The 22,005-nt window shown below is 39.0% G+C and overlaps 1 protein-coding gene across 2 annotated transcripts in view; it reads left to right on the top strand.

The window, feature by feature from the left end:
* The window catches only part of CHN2 (chimerin 2), a 200,253-nt gene that overhangs the window by 96,156 nt on the left and 82,092 nt on the right, over positions 1 to 22,005 (top strand). For both annotated transcript variants that reach the window (XM_084618759.1, XM_084618758.1), the window contains exons 4-6: positions 4,638 to 4,669; positions 7,448 to 7,561; positions 9,133 to 9,418. In XM_084618759.1, coding sequence (XP_084474885.1) covers positions 4,638 to 4,669; positions 7,448 to 7,561; positions 9,133 to 9,418 — 432 coding nt within the window. The remainder of the gene's footprint in view (positions 1 to 4,637; positions 4,670 to 7,447; positions 7,562 to 9,132; positions 9,419 to 22,005) is intronic.

Below are 22,005 nucleotides of genomic sequence, written 5' to 3'. Positions count from 1 at the left end.
GATTATCATAATCACCATCTTTGTCTATTGGCATGGTGTTCCTGAGTGCTCCCTCACGCTGCACTCTCCTCACTGGTCAACACTTTATAATGCTGATCTGGCACAGATGATGCATGAATGGTGGAAATTGTGTTGGTCAGTTGTGAAATGCAACTGTTTCTTCCATAGAGAAACTGTGGAAAAGTATGTTGTGGCTCCAGTGGAGATGGTAAGAGCTTTCTTCTCTGCTATGATTTCTGTGAAGTCCAAGTAAGCAGAATGGTCCTCAAAGTGAGTTTGTTTATTTTGGACTCCTTCACATCAGGTGGGGAAAAGTAACCCCTGGCTGAGTTTCAGTCAGTCTTGCTCACTGAGATGTATGGAACTTCCCTTGAAGTTCATGCACAAATTTCAGCTAGTACAAAATATTACTACAAGATTCCTTGGGAGTGTAAACCTGTGCTCCACACACATCACTGGCTTCCTATTTGATTATTGGTGTAAGTCAACTTGTTGATTTTGATCTATAAAGTCTAATATGAAATAGCTCTTAGTTATCTTGAAACCTCCAATCTCGTCATGCTCATTTCTGGTGGCTGAAATCAATGAGGATCTTCTCAGTGATAGGCCATAGATTGATATAGCTGCAGTAGAACATTTTTAGCAGCTAGCTCACCATTGTGATTTCCTCCCTGGTCTGATAGAACCTGAGTTTATGGGCCTTCAAGATATGTTGCAAGATCTGTCTGTCTATTCAGGTTCCTGTCTAAAGAAATGGCCTGGCAGGAGTTGAGTCTGTTGAGGTTTGTGGAGGTATTTTTAGGTTGATTGTGTCATTCTAGTGTGTTATGTTCTTGAACATGATCCTGAGATTCTACAGACAACTGGAAATAAATGAAAATCCCAGCCTTGCTGTCTCAGCCCTATAGCTTTCTGAGATAAATTGAGTGCCATGATGTTTACTCTGCGTGTGTCTTTCAGATGAAACTTTAAAAACTGAGGTTTTGGCTTCTCTGTAAGAACATTAAAGATGCAATTTCATTTTTTTTCTTTTTTTTGCTAAAAATGTCTTCCTTGCACGTTTTGTGCAGTGCCCTGCCTGCTGTAAGGAACTCATGCAGTGGGGCTGGGCTTGTAATTATGAATTAGTATTGCTTACATGCTATTGATTATTGTGTAGCAGTGGCCACCCATACTGGTTATATAAGAATTCAGCAAATGCTGGTCAGTGTTTGCTCAACACAACAGGTGCCTGGCTCTTTATCTGCTAGGTGCAGTGCTTCATTTGTGGGATAAAGACTGACATGGCTTCAGCTGAACCGGAGTCTGTTGTGAGTGTTATCGTGTTCCATGCTGACTAGCCACTGTATCCACCTAAGAGATTGTATTCAGGGGCTTCACATGCACCTGGGGCCACGTTCTGAGACCCTTACTCAGGGTGAGTAGCAAATCATCAGTCTGGCCCATAGGTTTATTAAGATCCTCCAAGAAGAAAGGTGCTATATGTCATAGTTCAGGGAAACTGCACATGTATTTCCCCTCCATGGTCCACCAAGGGCACCCATTCTAGGTTATCACCTCTCTTGGGTGGAGACTCGCATCTCTCTTTCTCCTGACTAGGATTTTTCCAGGCTGCACAGTTCCCTAACTACCCAGAAAGCCAGAATGCCTAAATAGGCTAGTGTCTTTGCTTTCTGTTTGAAGGCTATGAACAGCTGTAATAGCTAGCGGTCACAAGCTCCACATAGTCCTTTACAAGCAAGCACACTTATTCTTAAGGTGAAAGCATTAGGGAAAAAACATGAAAAACAAAGTTCCTGTATACATGCTAAAAGCTCACCAGAGGACACGCATCAGTCTTATGGGGCCTCAGTCGGCCAAAGTCCTTCCAATCCTTTCCAGGAAGGAATAGGGTCCACCATGGGCAGGAAGTCCTGTCCATTTGCTGGATCAGAAAGCAGGCCCTGAGTCAATTTAAACTTAGGCTATTTATCCAAAAGTCCCTTAGGGGTTTTTTTGATCTGTTGGTCTCTGGAGAATCCAGTTTGAACTAATATACGTGAGTGTCCACAGGTAGGGGTACTTCTCTAGAGGTTTACCACCCAAGTGAAGTTGCCTAATCACCTCATGCTGTTCTTAGTTCCTGGCAGAGCTGTGGTCGCTCTCCCCAATGGAATTACATACAGTCCCTGGCCCACAAATGGTACATAAACTTAACAGTAAGATCTCACAAAGATATTGCAGGAAATTGCCATATCTGTCACACTATGTAAATGCAAAATATGTTGTCCTTCTCTCATTATCAGGATTATATTACTTTGAGATTGACTTTTCTCTAGTTTTATGCTTAGGTGCATGGGTGGTGCGTGAATACCCCTTTCAGGGAGGCTAGCTCACCTGGTCTTGTCCCTTCCACCCGATTCCCTCCACTCCCCCATCTCCCCACACCGTGGCCAGTTGAGCCTGCCGCCTGTGCTTAAGTGTATGTATATATGGGTTTCACATGACTAGGTTTGAATGGTAAATATTTAACAAAAGAAGCTCTCAACATCCTGCACATTTCTGCATTTTGCTCGTTACTTTAATTTAATAAGGGTAATGCCTCCCCACACTCCTTCTTTCCCTTTCATTTAACCCCTGTCTGCAATCTCATCAGAAATGAGCTAGGGAGGTTAAAACCAAAATTCTAACTGGCAATCCTGCTAAAAATTATCTGACCATTCACTGTTTACACAAGATGTTTGTAAGTGTCTAGAAATTGAAAACTTGTGCTCGGACGTTCTTCAGATTTTGCTCTGAGTTCAATGTACGAGATTATTCTTTCTTTTATTCCGGCTTCTTAAATATCCAAAGTGTTTCTGTGCTCTGTTGTAGCAATTTACTGTTCTGAAGTAGGGGATTCAAGGGCTTGATACTGCTGTTGGACTACTGAAAGGAAGTAATTTCTAACACTAATTTCTTTATATCATGTCTGAGATGCCTAGTCTCCATGACCTCAGGGTACCAGGTCAGACGTCTCAGTACGGCAGTGTATGGATTATTGCACCAGCAGAAAATTACTTTTTCTGTAATTTCATATATTTTTTGTTTGGAAGTATGGTGCCAGCTTCCGGTGCCCAGTTGAGCTCAATTGAAGAAAAATAGAGCTTAATTGATTTTTATTTTAAGTTTACAAGCCTACATTCTGGTTCCAGTTGTATTTTTCGTGCCATATAAGAGAGCAGTATCAAAGGCTACAGCTAAAGATCATAGCTGGAGAGAAATTATAGTGCCAGTCATGTAAAAATATATATATATTCCAGCTATATGAAATAGCCTCTGAGAATTTTGACATAAATTCAGGTAATAATTGGGCAGTAAAAAATTGACATTTTGTAAATTAATATTCAGAAAGCAAATATTTTTCTATAAATGTTGAGCAAACATTAAACAAAAACCATGTGTATGAAACCTTTGAAAGAAGTGCCCCCTGCTGGTGTAGTGTTTGTTTCGCTTGTAAACAACTGAAAAACGTGTGTGTATTTCAGGTTTCTCTGGTGCTTTTTATGCTGCCTTATATTTCTGCTGTCTCCACAAAGTCTAAGATAAACTATTTTGCAAATCTGTTCTTTTTGTCTGTATAAACCAAGTCCATGAACTCTGAGCATTGAGGATTTTTAACTTCATGGAACTTTTTTGTGGAACTCAATACCTAGCTTACACCACACAGTGGAACATTCACAGAGTAATACTATATCAGTTTGTTTACAATTGGTAAAGAAAGTCAGAACTGAAATTGGATCCTTCTCATTATACAGAGCCACCATGCACTTGTCTGTGGATCGCATGCTGAAATTGAGACAATGTAATAATTCAAATAAAGCAGGCAATTAAATAATACAAACGATTAAAACAAAGGCTTTAGATAAATGAAGGCACCCCAGCTCAGAGTTCATTATAGGACTGCAACTTGAGTGGTAAACCAACATGTCAGAATAGCTGAAGTTTGAGTATAGGCGTGTTACTCTACTAGGGCTTGGTCCAAACCCATTTGAAGTAATTGGAAGTCTTTCCATCGACTTCGGCAGTGTACTTCAGATCAGGCTCATGCTTTGCTGAGACCTGAGGAATTTCAGACTAGAATTAAATCCATAAGTCCTGGTGGGTTTTTTGTTTTGTTGGGGTTTTTTAAAATCTTCTGAGAACATTAAATTCTTCAGCTTTAGACATTTGTCATTTATAGGCAACAATGGCTAAGAAACAGCATGGGACAAAAATAGTCTTATTATGTAATATAAATAATAGATGAGAGAAAAATAGTAAATTCTTCATCTGTTTGATCACATCTAGTACAGTTGACTTACGTTGCCCCATTTGTTTTACCATTCACTATATTTATAGTCATCACAAATCCATGAAAATAAAACTGCTTATTTATCTTTTTTATTTTATTTTATTTTTCACCATATGTTCTCTGTGTACTATAACTTCAGTTTAACATATCTTCACATACCATGGTGCTCTTGTTTATCTTTTTTTGATAGTTTAAGCATATGCTCTGAATTTGATGCCGCAGTCTTAATTGATGATCAGTGTTTCATTTGCTTGACCTTTATTTTAATGTTACTGGTGTAATTTTGAGTATATTGTTAATATTTTTTTTTCTTTTTTATATTTAGGTGGACAACAGACCAAAATATTATGGAAGAGAGTATGTATTATACTATTCTATTTTTAATTCTTTGATAAGTAATCACTTGAGGTGTCATGCATTCCTTTTGAAATTATTAATACAGAAATAACAATACCATAGTGGAGATATTATGGCAAAATATTTCATTTCACTTTCCATAGTCCTAGCATGAAAATGTTTTGAATGTCTAATATTCCAGTTGCACGTGGATTCATTATTGTTGCCCAATAGTGCATGGCCTGTACCACCACTTCAGCATGTCTGCCAACTAGAGATGGACAAAACCATGGATGGTGTCTAAAAACAAATCCGGGGTGATTTGGGGAAGAATGGTTCAGACTGTTTCAGCTCTCCCTTCCTTGGTCATTTTTTGGTTGTAACTTTTAACCCCCTTTTATTTTTACGGTTTTTCTCAATCTCGCTCATCCTATTCTTCCTTCTTTTTGGTGTGTGCTTACTATACTTTCTTCTCACTACAGTGTCAGTGAGAGTATGAGACTGCTTCAGGTCTAAAGGCTGCCTTATCCCATGGGCATACGAGGCTTGAAGTGGTGTGTTTCCAGTGCAAGGAAGGGAAAAGGGCAGGCAACTCTGAGGCCTCAAAAGAGGAACTCCATTCTCCCGCTATGCAGTGGGAGTGTTATCTCCAAATGGCTTGCATGTCCCTTGACCCAGAGCCCTGTATAGATAGTGTTCAAGGGCCACAACCATTGTTACAGCTCATTCGAGACCCTTTACTTCAGCTGTGTAAGAATGAGAATTTTCCCTTCAATATGGTACTTTTCTGAGGCCTGCTGTTTAGCTTGCAATAAGGATTAGCTATATAATTTCATATTTTAGGGTTTTTTCACACTTAGGGCACAGCAGCTGTCAAATTATTAAAGAGCTCCTAATTATTATAGTTGCATTTTTAAAAGATAACCTGTGACCATACGGAATTCAGTCATAGCCACTCAAGTATAGAGTTTGAAAGATAGCACCTAGCTAATTGAACCACTATGCTTTCTAGCTCTAGATCTTTTAAAACTATTATCACTGTCTTTTGTACAATAAACTGGTCATTATTGACAGTGTGTGTATTACAGCTAACAGCCAAGAGAAAACTAAGAGCCTAAACTCATTCTTGTTAACTGGACTTGTTTGATATTAATGACAGTGAGTTTATTAATAAAGATGCATTTAAATTGTGTAATTTTAGAGCTGTTCATTCTAATTGGCTGACTTAGAAAATGCCCGTGATTCATCACCATAGTAGGAAAGTCCAAATCAGTCATAATTTTAAAAAGGAAGTATGCCTAATAATGCTTTGGAAAGATCACCTTAAACCGAATGCTTCTTACATGTATTCAGCATGAAAAAGTGACAAGTGCAATTGCTGTTCAGTTCTCTTTACATCTAAAATGTTTTTCTTCTTTTTCCCTACCAAACCAGAGGCAGCATTTTAAACCTACCATTTCTGACATATTATGTCAGAAAAAAGACAATGCTTAGGGCTAGAAGCTTTTAACATATTTACTCTATTTTTAGATAGCTGCATTTAAAATAGAAGCTTTTAAAAGCTCAAAGGGAAGATTTAGTGAATCAGCTAGCAAAAATGTGCACAACATAGTATTTAAACTACTTTAAAGACTGTATTTTGTCCTTGTTTAAAGGTCATAGCTGAAGAACTGATCAATGTAAAGTCAGCTGTTTGTCTTAGGGCCTATTCCTTTTGTCACGGGGGGATGAATCACAGAAATTGTTGCTTTCTACAGAAACTTGCCAAGGAACTTTATTGAAATAAGGAAAACAATATTATCCCTAAGGCTACTCTTCATCTATTTCTCTATGTCACTATAGTGCACCTGACTAGAACCTTCACCAGCATCTTCCTGCCTTTCTGCCACACATTTAAAGAAGCAGTGCAGATATCCTCACTCCTTTTAAAAACCATATGTATAAACAATAAAGGCAGATTTTAATAAGGATACTATCTAGAATATGTGCATTAATTTTAATTTATCTCTTTTTATTTGACAGTGCCTTCATTACGGCTCTTGTTTCATTCCTCTCATATAAAGTAACCATTGTAGGAAACTCCAAGCCTGATCATGCTCCCTCTTAGAGCTGGCTTAAAAAAAATGCTCAGAGTCCAACTGATCGCCATATTTGGGGTTGGAAAGGATTTTTCCCCCAGGTCAGATTGGCAGAGACCCTGGGGGTTTTTCTGCCTTCCTCTGCAGCATTGGGTATGGGTCACTTGCTGGTTTGAACTAGAGTAAATGGTGGATTCTCTGTAACTTGAAGTCCTTATATCAAGATTTGAGGATTTGGCCTTAATGTTTTTTTCTTGTTCTTCTATATCTAATTGTTCCTGCTCCTTGAGCTGCCAAGTATTGTGATGGTAGGAACGTCAAGATTCACACATCGTTTTTACCTGCTCCAAAGTCTTTGCTTAAATTCAAATGGTCAAGCCCACAGTATTTTCCGGTAGCTGGGATAAGACTTTCCTGGGCCAAATTGAAAGACATTATTCTAAAATCATCCAGTGGAGTTACTCACGTAGTGAACAACTTTTTCTCTTTGCTCTGTCATTTCTCAGTTCAATCCCATCACCTGTGTGAAGCTTAATGTCTGTCGGCCTGGGATTTGGGGACCTGAAATTGTTTCCAGGTTGTTCCACTGATACAGTATTTAGTGTTGCTATCCTATTATGGTCTACTACTAGTCACATATATCTCACTTAAATCAGCCATGATTTCTTGTAGTTTTATTTCTACTTATTATTCTGTAAATTGCTGAAATTTCTCCCCTCAGGTTTCATGGAATTATTTCTCGGGAGCAAGCAGATGAAATACTTGCAGGTGTAGAAGGAGCATATATTCTTAGAGAGAGCCAGCGGCAACCTGGATGCTACACTCTAGCTCTCAGGTAAACTCAGTTTTAATAAAACATTTCTAGATTAACTAGACATTTGGAAGGGATGGTGGAGATAATACCAGTCCCTTTGATTGAGAGACTGTCTGCCTTTAATTGCTGGGGTTTGCAACGAAGCATGATTTTAAACCTCCAGCTGCTGTTTGACAATCACATTTCTTCAGTAACCTAGTAAGCTTTTTACCATTTGCATCTGGCCAAGAGTTTGCAACCTTTCTCTGTGGATGCATACCTTGCCATTGTTATGCATGCTTTTGTTTCCTCAAGCTTAGACCATTGCAGATGCTCTGTACATAGGACTACTTCTTAAAACCATTTTGAGACTGACACTGGTGCGGGATGCAGAAGCTGGCTTACTGAGCAGGGCATCATGCTGGGAACACATGACACTAAAGCTTCTCCGGGATCTGCACTGGTTGCTCATTGGTCTTTGGGTGGAGTGTAAGATCTCTGTTATGACTTACAAAGCCCTAAATGAGTTGGAACAGGCCAACCTGAGGAGTTGGCCCTCTGTCCCCATGCCACAACTGTGGTCAGAAGGGGCACATGTCTGGATCTCGCTCATTATAAATGAGAGGGGAGCGGTTGGCATGATGCCCTCTGTAAAGGCTTCAGTACTCTAGAACTAGCTTCCCCCCTCCCTTGGTCTGAATTTGGTGACCTTCCAGGCATACTGCAAAAGATACCTGTTTGATGGGGTTTTTTAGAGGGCTAAAGGTGTGTTCCCCCAATGATGGCGTGGAAAGGAGTCTCTGTAGGTGGTTCGCTGAATTCCTGTGAAATGATTACTTTTATGCTGATGGTTTTGATTAGGTGAGTAATAATGGTAGGCTGCCTCAAACCTTGGATCGGGGTCCTTTTATATATTGAATCTAAATAAAATTATTAGAAATCTAAAGTTTACTTTAGCATCTTTCTTTTTAAAGAGACATCAAGCTACTTAAGTGCAAAATTGTGTACATCTTAAAACTGTTATAGTTTGTTGGGAAATATCCTCCAGATCCTATCACCTTTAACAAAATTTAAAAAATTTAAAGTTTGAAAAACATTACTATTTTTGTGGGACCTGCAAAAAGAGTTTCCAATTTTATACTCCCTTTGGTAAGTCTGTAACAAAAATTTTCTAGAAGAGATTTTCCACAGCTATGAACATTATACTGAGATCATCCTGATCAGTTATATTGGTGCACAAACAAGGCTATCAGCAGAACCAAGAGTTGGTGGTGCTTGCTGTATGAAAAGTGTAGGAAATGAATAGCAGTGTTTGTCCAGAATCGGCTTTTGTCAATCAGTATAAGCATCCCTCTGATGTGTTGTGCCAGCCCCCTCAAGATGAGCACATACTGACTAACTGCATGCATTTCTGGGTGGCATTGCTTGTTAAACACTAGGTGGCCTTAATCCTTCAGTCAGATCCACATGAGCACAATGGGGTTCTGTGGGAGACTCATCCACACAGATCCATTTGCAATATTAGGACCTAAAAATGTATGTATAATCAGCAAGACTGTCTCCTGGTTGTTCTGATATTTTGTATTCTCTTTCTCTTTTTTTTTTTAATGCAGGTTTGGTAATCAGACCTTAAACTACAGGCTTTTCTATGATGGGAAGCACTTTGTGGGGGAGAAAAGGTTTGAATCTATCCATGATTTGGTAACAGATGGCTTGATAACGCTGTATATAGAAACCAAGGCTTCTGAGTATATTGCCAAAATGACCAAAAACCCCATCTATGAGCACATTGGATATGCTACTCTGCTTAGAGAAAAAGTATCCCGAAGGCTGAGCAGAACCAAAACTGAATCAAGAAAAGCTAGTGTAACAAGTGAAGAAAATACACCAGTTGAAAAGGTAACTATTCGGTATTATATGGCAACCAATCTACTGCTTTCTGTATATTTTTAATGGTTTGAAAATCTAAACGGAAACAAGTGTTTAATAATAATAATTAATTAATAACTATTAATTTTGCTGTCATTAAAGTGCTCCTGAGCCATTGAAATGTTTATATCCTGTTAACTGACTGATAACCAATCATGTGTACTTGAAATTACGGTTCAGTTGGGGCTTTTGAAAAGATAACTTCCCATCCACTACCAACACAAATGATTTTATGCATGTAGTATGGGACCTGACTACCATAGGAACAGCTTTTCCTTTTGCACCAACACAATGGCTGGGACAAGCTGAGGTGTTGGCATGGCATTCTCAGTGGCAGGTCCCAGACTGTGGAACTTGTGCCCATTGGCCATTCACCAGAGCTCAAGTTTGTTACCTTCCAGTGCATGGTGCAAAGCTCCTCTTTTCTGCCAGTCCTTTGGTGAATGGGTCTGAAGTGGGGTATTGTCTTTGCCTTCTTTCTTTCTCTTTCTTTCTTCTGAGTTAAAATGGATTTTTCTTGCCATCTCTTACCTGACGATATGCTACAGCAGTATGTGAACTAGAACTTAATACTTTGAGAACTCCATCCGCATAGTAACCAGGTAAAAAGATAAAATTAAGAATTACACTAAATATGATAAACACTGTTGTAAACAGTGACGTGTGGTTTTTCCCATGTCTAGGTGGACTGTGCACTAAGTAGCCCAAACAAAACTTTCTTCCTGATGCAGATGTTTTGGATGGATTAGCTCATTCTCATTTGTGGGGGGACTTCTGCATCCTGTTTTAGATTATTTTAATGTAAAGGGAGATAGTTGATATTTGGGAAGCAGTGACTGTATTTGTTGGAAAATAACATGTATCACACATGAATATAGCAGAGATAATTATTTTCATGATGACTCTGTCTGTCCCACTAAAAGACATTTCCAGGCAAGTTACTTTGTGTGATGGGTTACATATCAGCATTGACTGAACAGTTACTGGTTTGGATTTCTGACACGCAGTAAAACAGGACAGATATAGGCAAATTGCAGCAGTATAGGAATTGTTCTCTGTAGTGGCTCTTATTCTTGAATAAGATGAAGTGGCATCCAAATATAGTCATCCACAGTAGCAAATGAATTGGATTAATAATGCTGGCTTTTTAGTAAAATTGCACAGCCTAGAGAAGATCTTTGGACAACAGGGTTGTGACAAAGCTCTGATTCAGATTCTATTTCAGCACAAATCCAGTGACAGTAATACAGTAGAACCTCAGAGTTATGAACACCTCAGGAATGAGGGATGTTCATAACTCTGAAATGTTTGCAACTCTGAACAAAATGTTATGGTTGTTCTTTCAAAAGTTTACAACTGAACATTGACTTAATGCAGCTTTGAAACTGTTGCAGAAGAAAAATGCTGCTTTTAACCATCTTAATTTAAATGAAACAAGCACAGAAACAATTTCCTTACCTTGTCAAATCTTCTTTTTAAACTTTCCCTTTTTTTTAGTAGTTTACGTTTAACACAATACTGTACAGTATTGGCTTTTTTTTGTCTCTGCTTCTTGATTTCATACTTTCCGTTCCAAATGAGGTATATGGTTGACTGGTCAGTTTGTAACTCTGGTGTTTGTAACTCTAAGGTTCTACTGTAGTATTTGGAATAACTTAGATGGTGGGGGTTTTTTTTTGTTTTTTTTTTAAGGGAACAACGGAAGTTGGTCCAAATAAGAGATTACCTCACCCACCTTGTCTCTTTAAGATATGGGAAGGAATTGTTTAGAGACCGATGTCCTGCTCATTCTGATGATTCCTGTGATTGTATGCTGGCTGTTTTTGAATGCTAAATCAGGCACAAGAGTTAATATTTTGACTTTGTTTGGGGTACAATGAGTAATAAGAAGCAGAGTTTAGTACAACATGACTTTTCTCTGTATGGGTGGGTCAGCAGTTTCTTTTGTGTTGCGAATATATTTGACAAATAATATGGTGACTTTAAAACATTGGTATGTGCCATTAGTGTAATATCAGTAGCCACTACAGTCCTAAATCCTACACACATTCCTTAACTTACGGAAATATGATATCTCTAATTAGAAACAAAACCAAAGCTATTAAAAAAAAAGTTTAATCTTAGTTGCAATTCTTGTCATCTCTGATTTTTCATATGCTGCAATGCCCTTGAGCACTTCAAAGGGTTTTATTTTAATCTACTTCTCTTCATAACTGATCATATTCTCTTTCATACTGGGACTTTGGCTGAAATTTTCAAGTTTGGGTACTTAAGGTTAGGTACCTAAATAAAAATGGCCTTTTAGAGGTGCAGAATGATGAGTGCTTGCTTAGCAGCTTTGAAAATTGGACTACTCTGATTTAGAGGCCTAATTATGAATTTGTGCCTAAATCTGAACATTTCTGACTTTGGGTCTGATCCAACTCCCAGTGGAATCAATGGAAAGACTCCTATTGACTTCAATATGGGTTGGATCGGGCCCTTTGTGTACGAAGACTCAGCTAAGTAAAAAGAGGTGGGGTGGGGGGGAGTCAGGAAGCATTATTTACATACAAAGTCCCCAAAGTGTATCCATAAAGGAAATGCTTGGGATCTTAGGCCTCATCCCATAAATATTTGTATGCTTCTGTAACTTCATGGCAAGTAAGTACTGTAGTAAATGCCTGCAAGGTTGGGACCTTCAGTAGCTGCATTTGCAGATTCCTGGCTAATGGATTAACAGCAGGGCTTGAATTGGGCCAGTATATGCCCATTCACCTCTCTCAGCTGCCTGCCGGGCGATCAAGAATGGGAGCTGCTACTACTGAGAGGGAGCAGGAGGAGGAGCTGCTGTCAGAATCCTTCCAGCTGTCAGGAGCAGGAGCCATTAGTGGTAAGGAGTAGAGGGATGGGGGCTTCATGAGCAGCAGGGTTCAGGAGATGCTGTTGCAGCAAAAGAGTTCCTGCTCTCTGTGTGACCCCAGGCATGCCCATAACGAGGTAGAAGTTTCCTCTACGCTCCCCCAGTGCTTTTAAATCTGAGATCCCCAACATGGGGGATTTGAGCTCTCCAGCAGAGGCATTCATCCTTAGGTGGAAAGCAAGTAGTATTCCCACCATGACCATCACATGCAGGGTCCACCAGAGAAGGCCACTTTAATTTGCTACCTAATCTCTAGTGGAGGAAATCCACCCCTATTCTATTTTGTTTGTGTTGAGACACAGTGCCCATCACAGTGACATCTGCTCATCACTACATTATTTGGACAAGTTGATGGGCATAACTTCAATTATGGGTGGAGTTTGGAGGAGTACCACTGCCTATTTTCCTCAGTCTGACCCCTGATAAAAAGGGATTGGGCTGTGAAATAAACCAGAAAAATATTAGTTTAGTTTTGTAGAAGCACAATAATAAGATGCTAGATTCCCTTTGGCTTGCTCGGTTTATTTCCATGCTACACCTAAAAAAAAAAAAATATTCTAGGGAAAATTTCTTGGGGAAGTAATGGCTCATGGTTGGTTGTACATAAGACTTCGCTTTTGTTTGGGGTTTGTTGCACAGCATTATAGATACAAGGCATATGTCTCAGTCACAAATCAAAACCCACCCAAAGCACTAATAAAAGATAGGCAACCACAAAGAACTAAAGTAACATTCAGGTTGACATATTTCTATGAAGTAAATTACTTGACTTGTATGTGGCTATAATTGAATTTTGCACAAGATGAGTTTTCTTTGGCATTTTGGAGTGAACAGGTGAGGTGAAAGTTTTGAATAATTGAACTGCCTTGTTTGATTGGGCTGCCTGGAATATTTTGAACATTTCTGAAATGCTAGGAAAGAAAATAGTGGAGAGAGACTTTCATTATTTCCCCAAAAGGGCTTGAGAATTTGGCACAGTACAGGTTATGCCCCAGTACTCATAGATTAGGTTTTTTTGAAGTGAAATTTCACTTCATATTGATACCATTTCCAAAGCTGTGAAACTGGTGCTCAAGGCATTCATTTCTTTAGTAGATTTGTTATGCTGTTTAGGAGATCTATCCATTCTTTCTTGTCCTGTGTTGACAACAGAAATTATTAAACATCTCAGTCATTCCAGAGGCCCTTTTCCCCTTTGGGTAGGTGAATGGAAGGTTGTCACAGAGGCACTATCTAGAAAGAGGATTCACAAATTTGAATAGAATGACTTGGAATTGCCTGAGGTACCTGTCTACTCCCGTGATGTGGATTCTGGGAGGTTGTAACTGGTGGAGTACTGCCCATTACAGTACAAGAGAGGTGGTTCATGCGCCAAATTAAGCTGTTTTTGTTTGTATATTTTTACTAATCCTGTTTGGAGTAATCCTGAGAGAATGTTCACCTTTGAGATACCTGATAATGACTAAGTATCATGCAAACCTCTTTCTGTCTATCTGAGTAGCTGGAAGATTTGTAGACATGCACTCGCCACGTTTTATTTAGAGTGGGTTAAAACATGTTTAATCCAAACGGAGGTTAAATACTCTTTAAGAATGAGGAAGATAGGGGACATAAATTCTGCAAGATACTAGTTTAGCAAAATAGATAATATTGACAGTCATTTTAGCCTGTTTGGACTTACATAGGGATTGTGAAGCTTTATTCCATGAAAAAATGAACAAACCCTTATTGGAACGTTATATAATTGAGCATACTTAGGGTTCCTCTCCAACCCATACTGGGGATTGCGATTGCATATTCTGCGTTTGATCTATTCATCGAACACTCTTCACATTGGGCAAGTACAGAATATGCAGTAGCAAGATGCAGATAAACAGCTCACAGTATGAATGCTGGAAGAAAAGTTTGCTTGCTATAAGCAATTAATCTTCTTTTAAAAAAGAAATTTACAGTAGTCATTCATTAGTAAAATATATGGTTCTGAAATTGTGTGTTGCCATGATCACATGACAGTTTTTATTACTCTGTTAAGTGCTCTGTATATTACTGACCAGGAGAACATTTTTTGCTCTAATACTGTATAGGTCATACGAAATTTATGAAAATATCTTCAAAAGGTTTTGCATTTCAAAATGATGGCAATAAGTTTAGGTGTCTCTTTCCATTATAACTATCAATTTGATAGAGGACTAGTTGTAAGTAACTGCATTATTAGAATGTGTCTGCAAAGTTATAATGCCCAGTCCTCCTCTTTTGCACTTGATGGCAATACACCTGTTGACTTCAATGAAAGTAGGATCAGGCTCAGTGTGTATAAGTTGATTCAAACGTACGCATTGTTTGTATATGGAATGTATGTTTGTTAGAGTCCAATCACAAAATGCCTACACAGACTGCTCTATGATTATAGGCAATTGGTGAGATGTGCTTGTAACAATAAGGAGCCCACATAATCTGTGAGGAAAAACTTGACATTTGGAGCAAAGATGATGAAGGGCTGTGCTCAGAAACTTCATTAAACAGCAGGATCGTAGCAGTCCCTGATTGGTGCTCTGTTTCATAGAAGCTGAAATATTGCTGCTTGACATCGTAACTTTTTTACCCATTTTGCTGGAAGGAAGTCCCAAGCATTTATGTGCAAATGACAGAGCCCAAAATTAATATTGCAATAAGATTGAAAAGCTGAAATGACAATTATATTATGGAATCTGGAAGGTCTTAGATTACTGCAGGAAAAAAAATCCCAGTAAAATAATATAGTGAGACAGATAAAAAAGTTGTTCCTATTCAGGAACAGGTGACAAAAAAGGAAGAATAATTTTGCTGGAAAAAATAATGGGTGCTATTGTAGTCATTAGTCATGCTGCTCTCTCATGCTTTCCCACAGAAAATAATCGGGCAGTTTGAGACTGAGGTATATTGTTCTCAAAGTATATTTGATTTTAGATGTAATCTGATTATGGAACTAGATCTCACTGAGATCACAGCATTTCATTACTGTAAATCAGAATTAGCTGGAGATAGCCAAACTCGGGAAACCTCTGGTTTGATTCAGTTTACAGAACATCCACACATGTGCATTATTATTCAAAGCTCAGCTGACCCATTTGAAAGCTTCTCCACCCCATCCTTCTACTCCTCTTTTCTCCACCCACCTTCCCTGGACTTCTCCCAGGTCCCACTCCTGACCAACACTAAACAGGACCTTCTAGCCTTCTCTTCCTTCTTTATCCTTTATTTTCTGCAGCCCCCACTAGCATGGGAGTCTGTCACAGGATTCTAGCTGGTCTCTAGTGTCTCAGCTGGGACAGATGTCTGGATAGTATTTCATGTATATTGAGGATTTCCTTTCAGAAGTGTACCAGAGTGTGCTGTATGTTGCTAACAGGGGAACCCTCTTCTGCGCCCCCACCCCACCCCGCCCTGCCTGTATAAGATTTGAACTGTTCTGCCAACCTGGAGCCACAACAGACTCTTTAAAAGACCAAGAGGGAGTGATCTTCACAAGATTGCACAGGAGGGAGGAGATGCCTACCTGAATCTGTCAAACCTTATAAAAAGTTCAGATGCAATTTGGGGAAGGAGCTGATTTTCAGAATGGCTTGCTAGCTTTGTCTTAGGTACAGTTAGGACAATTGTCTTAGGAAAATTCATGTCTTAGGACAATTCATGAAGAAATGAAAATCTGGTAACAGTGTGAATAAAACCAGTTTCTTCAATTTTTAAAATATTTGTTGTTGATCTAGTAAAATATATAGAATTAATTTACATGTTATGAGCAAAACAAAAACAGATAAATGATAACACATCTACAGTATATTGATCAAACGTTACCGAGAAGTTGATAGATCTCTCCTATGCAGAAGAAATAAGTGTCATAAACTGATATTGACTCAAACTAATGTCGTGATATTGTGGAAGAGAGAAAAGATCACTTTAAAATATGTTCTGCATAAATGTAGCTACTAGTTTAGCTTTGAATTATGAAGTTCCTAAACTACCCCTATATATGTAGCAAAACTCAGGTATAAGACTAAAATCTGTCAAAATTCCTGTTTTTGAGGTCAGTTCCCAAACTCACCTTCGTCCAGTTTATCCTGCATCCCATTTCTTAAGTCTCACTCACATTATTCTCCATTGCCATTCATCTTCCTCCAGTGGAAAATGGGTGTAAAATTCTACCAAATTTAAATGGTTTTGTTTCACACTCACTTTGCACATTTGTAAATCACTTCACAAAATTTGGGACAAGGCAGAATCAGACCTGAGAAGGTCCTCACTCCCTGCTCATATAAGAGCTGCTCCTGTGGGTGCGATTGCATTCAGACTAGCTTCTACAAATATTTCTATCTCATCAATACTACAACCATTTCAACACACAGTACTTATATGAACAATAACTTGTCTGAGGTTCTGATCCTGCAAAGGTCAAAGGGTCTCCATGTGAGCGGAAGGGTCTGTGGATGCAGATCCCTTTGCAGGCTCTGGGTCAGAATAGCATTAGTTATTTGAGCCCAGCATATTGTTATAGTTCCTTAATTCCCCTCACCTCTTGACTCTGAGCTACCTAGTAAGAAGGATAAGTTAAAATGATGATAGAAACTGTGAAGACAGGCCATCACGCCTCTTTTATTAGGGGTACATTGTCAACTACATATGCAAGTCTATGAAGTTCACTAGGACTTTGCTGCTGCTATTGATTTTTACATGGAGGATGCTCAATTACTATAGTGATGGGTGGCAATATAAAACCCTTAGACAGATATAGCCGTCAGCTGCATATTGTCCGTGATTGTAGTGCTGTTCCTCTGAGACCTAGTGAATAATAAGAGAGAATATTATTATTTTATTTTATTATATACAGTGACAAAAATGTATTTGGCATTTTTACAGCTGCCAGGAGCCTACAATCAAGCTTAAATATCAAAAAACAAATGGTGACTTTTTGGTGGGGGGCAGAAGTGGAATTAAGTTCTTTTTCCTTCTGCCTATTGTCATTACTACTGCTCTGCCTATAACAACAGTATTATAAAGAAATACACACACTGGTACCTGGTACTGCAAGATGCTACATGTGGATGTATAAGGCTGCAAAAAAATAGATCTATTATACTATTTGAGAAATAATACAGTGTCTGATCATGCAGCCCTAGTTACAGCATTTCCTGATTTGAGCACTTGATCATGCAACCTTAATCTTTTCTCTACATAATTTTTTACGTTTAATGTTCATTTAATATAGCTAGATTCTCCTTTCACATTATATTACCAGATGTAAGAGGGGGTATGCATGCAGTAGTTTTAATAGTACATTAATTTTAGCAAGTCACTTTATATTTTCATTGTAGTCAAGATAATGCCTTATTGAAAACTTACTGATTCCACAGTTGGGTAGTGAATTGTTTTTTGCCTTTAATATAAACATCTTGTTTTGCATTTGACCTGTTTTGTTTTCTTGTAAAAGATGGGATATTTTCTGTTGCCTGAATTTGTTATGCATAATATTTCTTTTCATTGTTTCCATCTGGCTGTGTGCATGCAGAAGAGGGGAAGCTTCCCTGAAGTCCTCTTCAGCACTCTATAAACAGGCAAAACTACCAGTTTTTCCTGTCTAAGGAGAGCTGAAAAGGGCCCTGTGTGACTCACATTAACAGTGACGGAAGTTAAGAGCATCAACAAGAAAAGAGATTCCATATGTATTATTTATTTGCATTACTTCCCTGAGCTGATAACCTAACTTGGTACTCTCTGCTCAATAATGAAATCGGCTGCTGTTTTCATTTTTCGGGCTTATAGATGTTAGTGCAGGGTTTGTCTCTGGTGCCTTAAGGTGAATCAGTGCTGAGATTATTCCTTCAGTCACTGTGCAAGTTGTAGGAAAGTTAATATGTTACTTTATGTGCAACCCCCCTTCACAAAGCTGATATAAAAAAATGATAATGAGCCCAATCTGATGCCCATTGAAATTAATGGAAAGTCTCCCACTGATTTCATTGGGCCTTCGATCAGGCTCAACAGGTGGAGCTGTACTTGTAGTACAGGTATCTACATTGTTTTTATAAAAGTCTTTCTTAATCCAATCTTTAAAAAAACTTAATCAGATAACACAAATGAGGTATACCTTCCAAACCTAAACAAATCAGCTGTTGATTGATATTTCCTGAAGTCAAAATATCGAAATAATTCTGCAAGTAAACTGATAAATCTACAGTGTTGGCTTTTTTTAAAGCTGTTAAACACAAGTCCATTGGCCATTGTTTACCTCTTCAAATACCAGCACTTTATCTGCCTCTGTGCTCTGTTGAACACATTTATTGATCTTTTCCTTTTGGCCTTTTTCTGTTTCAAACACATGAGTGATTAGAAAGATTCCTCAAAAAGTGAACTGTACATTATATGCAAATATGACTACATTGGTGATTTTAAAATAAAATGCACACCTGAGGTTTTAATCTTGACAAGGGTGACATGCACTGGGCAGCAGCCTCCAGCTTAAGCATTGCATTTGCTCAGTCACTGGAAAGTAAAATGCTGCTTTGTAGCTAAAAATCCATATTGACTCTCGTGCATGAATGTCTGGGACATTGTATGTGACTATTCACTAAACTTTTGCAGGTGTCCCTGAACTGCTGCCTATTCAGATTTAGGGCCAGATCCTCAGTTGGTGTAAATTGGCATAGCTCCATTAAAGTCATTAGAGCTACCCTTGTTTCCACCAGCTGAGGTTCCAGCAGTAGTGTCAAAATGAGCATGTTTGAACAATGGCTAACATTTAGATACTTCTGATTTTATTTTGAAAGCAAATATTGCCAATGACTTTTTTTTTTGTCGTAACTTATTTGGCTATCCTGTAAGTATCTCAGTATAATGTTCTCCCTGATCCAACTCCTATGCAGTTACTTATGAATATTCTTAAACTGTATGATCTTTAATGTCGGCTTTCCATGGGGTATTGCCATATTGACATTCATTTCATCACTTGCTAGATGTCATGAGTTTTGGTCCTAAAAGATGCATGTCTAGTTCACCATATTGTGAACTGAGACTTTTTTTTTAAACTCAGGGTGCTTTAAACAACTATTGATAAAGCTTGGGGAAAGAGGAAATGGTGGAACAAAAAGTAAAAGTTCAAGAAAAGCAAAACATAGTATCAATTTTCAGAAAGGAAAGGAGTAAACCTGTTGTTTACTCTTCTGTAAGGCTTATTCTTCTTCCTTAAGAAAAAGCAATACCATATTAAAAGAAAAAATAACTAGGTCTCTGATCCAATAGGCTCCTGTTTTTTAAAACTGTTGGCCCTACAGAGTTACAGAGCTGTGAACAGAAGGCAGCAAGTGTTTTTAAAGAATAAATATTGCAAGTCAGACTTGATTGTTTTGGGGTTTTTTGATAGAATAACAAAACTAGTAAACGAAAAGAATGAATGAGATACAATCATGCATCATGTTCCTCTGTGTGTATGTGTGTGTGTGTAATCTCTGGAAATTTATAAACTATCCATAACACACGCTTGATTGTCATGCACATTGTGTAAAGAGTTGTCACTTTGGATGGGCTATCACCAGCAGGAGAGTGAATTTGTGTGGGGGGGTGGAGGGTGAGAAAACCTGGATTTGTGCTGGAAATCACTTTAGATAAGCTATTACCAGCAGGACAGTGGGGTGGGAATAGGTATTGTTTCATATTCTCTGTGTATATATAAAGCCTGCTGCAGTTTCCACGATATGCATCTGAGGAAGTGAGCTGTAGCTCACGAAAGCTTATGCTCTAATAAATTGGTTAGTCTCTAAGGTGCCACAAGTCCTCCTTTTCTTTTTGCGAACTCTATGAGTATGTCCTCCTGATCAGTATAATTATGCAGAAGCAATGACTCAGTTGCTAGATTTTATGAAAAAAGAAAAGGAGTACTTGTGGCACCTTAGAGACTAACCAATTTATTTGAGCATGAGCTTTCGTGAGCTACAGCTCACGGCTGTTACTCTGAAACCTAGATTTTATGAGTATGACCCAGGCCACAGCATACATTCCCAGGCCACACATACGTACTACGCAACATATCTACTACTTGTATTGGACTAGTCAAGATCTGTCTGTCCTTCTATATCTATAGGAACAGATTGTAGTGTTTGAGCCACTTGCCACTATGGGGTGAGGAGGGAGAATGCTGCAGCAGCAGCCCAGAAAGATTCTGGCTAGATAGAGCTCTAAGGACAACATTCAAGGTCACTCTTTGAAAGGCCCCTTCCCTATCTACCTGTCCTTTCATCCACCTTGGTTCTTATACTGGTGCCTATCGCCATGGTACCTAGTCACCCCTGTTCAGAAAGCTGGGGCTGCCACAGCCAGGAGCAGTGCTGCTACTTCTGAAAATGATTGTGCTCGACCCTTATGCAGGGATGAAGAAGTGGAGAAAAGCTCCTTGAGTCTCCTGTCCTCCTTCGTTCCCCCTGTGCATCCATGTACAGATGGACACAATTTAGCTCATGGTATTAGTGACCCATGCATAATGCCCAATCTTTTATTAGTTACATCCACTGTCTTCAAGATTCTTGCTTCTCACAGTGGAAACGTTGGTAGCCCTACTGCCATAATTGGTCCGTCATATGTTTAAAGAGACTTCTTTAAATTGCTAGCCACAACTTTGGGCCTAGAAAGAGAGAGCTAGATTGGGGAGTTTGGATTGACTGTATGGAAGAGGTGTAGTGCAAGTCAGTCAGCCTTTAGGAAAGAGCCAAACAGTTGCAGAGGACAGCCAGAGAAGAAGAAAGTGAGCAAGGAGGCCAATTTTGATGATAATACAAAAGTCTTTCTAGATACATTTATTAATTCCCACATGATGCACAAGACTGAATCTCCTATGTAATAGCTTTGTAAGAGTCAACTGAGATGACTTATGCAAAAAGAAAAGGAGTAGTTGTGGCACCTTAGAGACTAACAAATTTATTTGCGCATAAGCTTTCATGAGCTACAAATCACTTCATCGGATGCATTCAGAAGAAAATACAGTGGGGAGATTTACATACATAGAGAACATGAAACAATGGGTGTTACCGTACACACTGTAACAAGAGTGATCAGGTAAGGTGAGCTATTACCAGCAGGAGAGCGGGGTGGGAGAGGGAGGAGACCCTTTTGTAGTGATAATCATCACTTGCCCCATAACCTCAGCCGTGCAGAACACAATGCCATCCACAGCCTCAGAAACAACTCTGACATCATAATCAAAAAGGCTGACAAAGGAGGTGCTGTCGTCATCATGAATAGGTCGGATTATGAACAAGAGGCTACTAGGCAGCTCTCCATCACCACTTTCTACATGCCATTACCCTCTGATCCCACTGAGGGTTACCAAAAGAAACTACACCATTTGCTCAAGAAACTCCCTGAAAAAGCACAAGAACAAATCTGCACAGACACACCCCTGGAACCCCGACCAGGGGTATTCTATCTGCTACCCACAATCCATAAACCTGGAAATCCTGGACACCTCATCATCTTAGGCATTGGCACCCTGACAGCATGATTGTCTGGCTATGTAGACTCCCTCCTCAGGCCCTACGCTACCAGCACTCCCAGCTATCTTCGAGACACCACTGACTTCCTGAGGAAACTACAATCCATTGGTGATCTTCCTGAAAACACCATCTTAGCCACT

This window comes from Lepidochelys olivacea, assembly GCF_965140295.1.
Source record: "Lepidochelys olivacea isolate rLepOli2 genome assembly, chromosome: 2".
NCBI lineage: Eukaryota > Metazoa > Chordata > Testudines > Cheloniidae > Lepidochelys > Lepidochelys olivacea.
The sequence above is the reverse complement of the archived record's forward strand: the minus strand, read 5'-3'. Positions and strand labels throughout refer to the sequence as shown.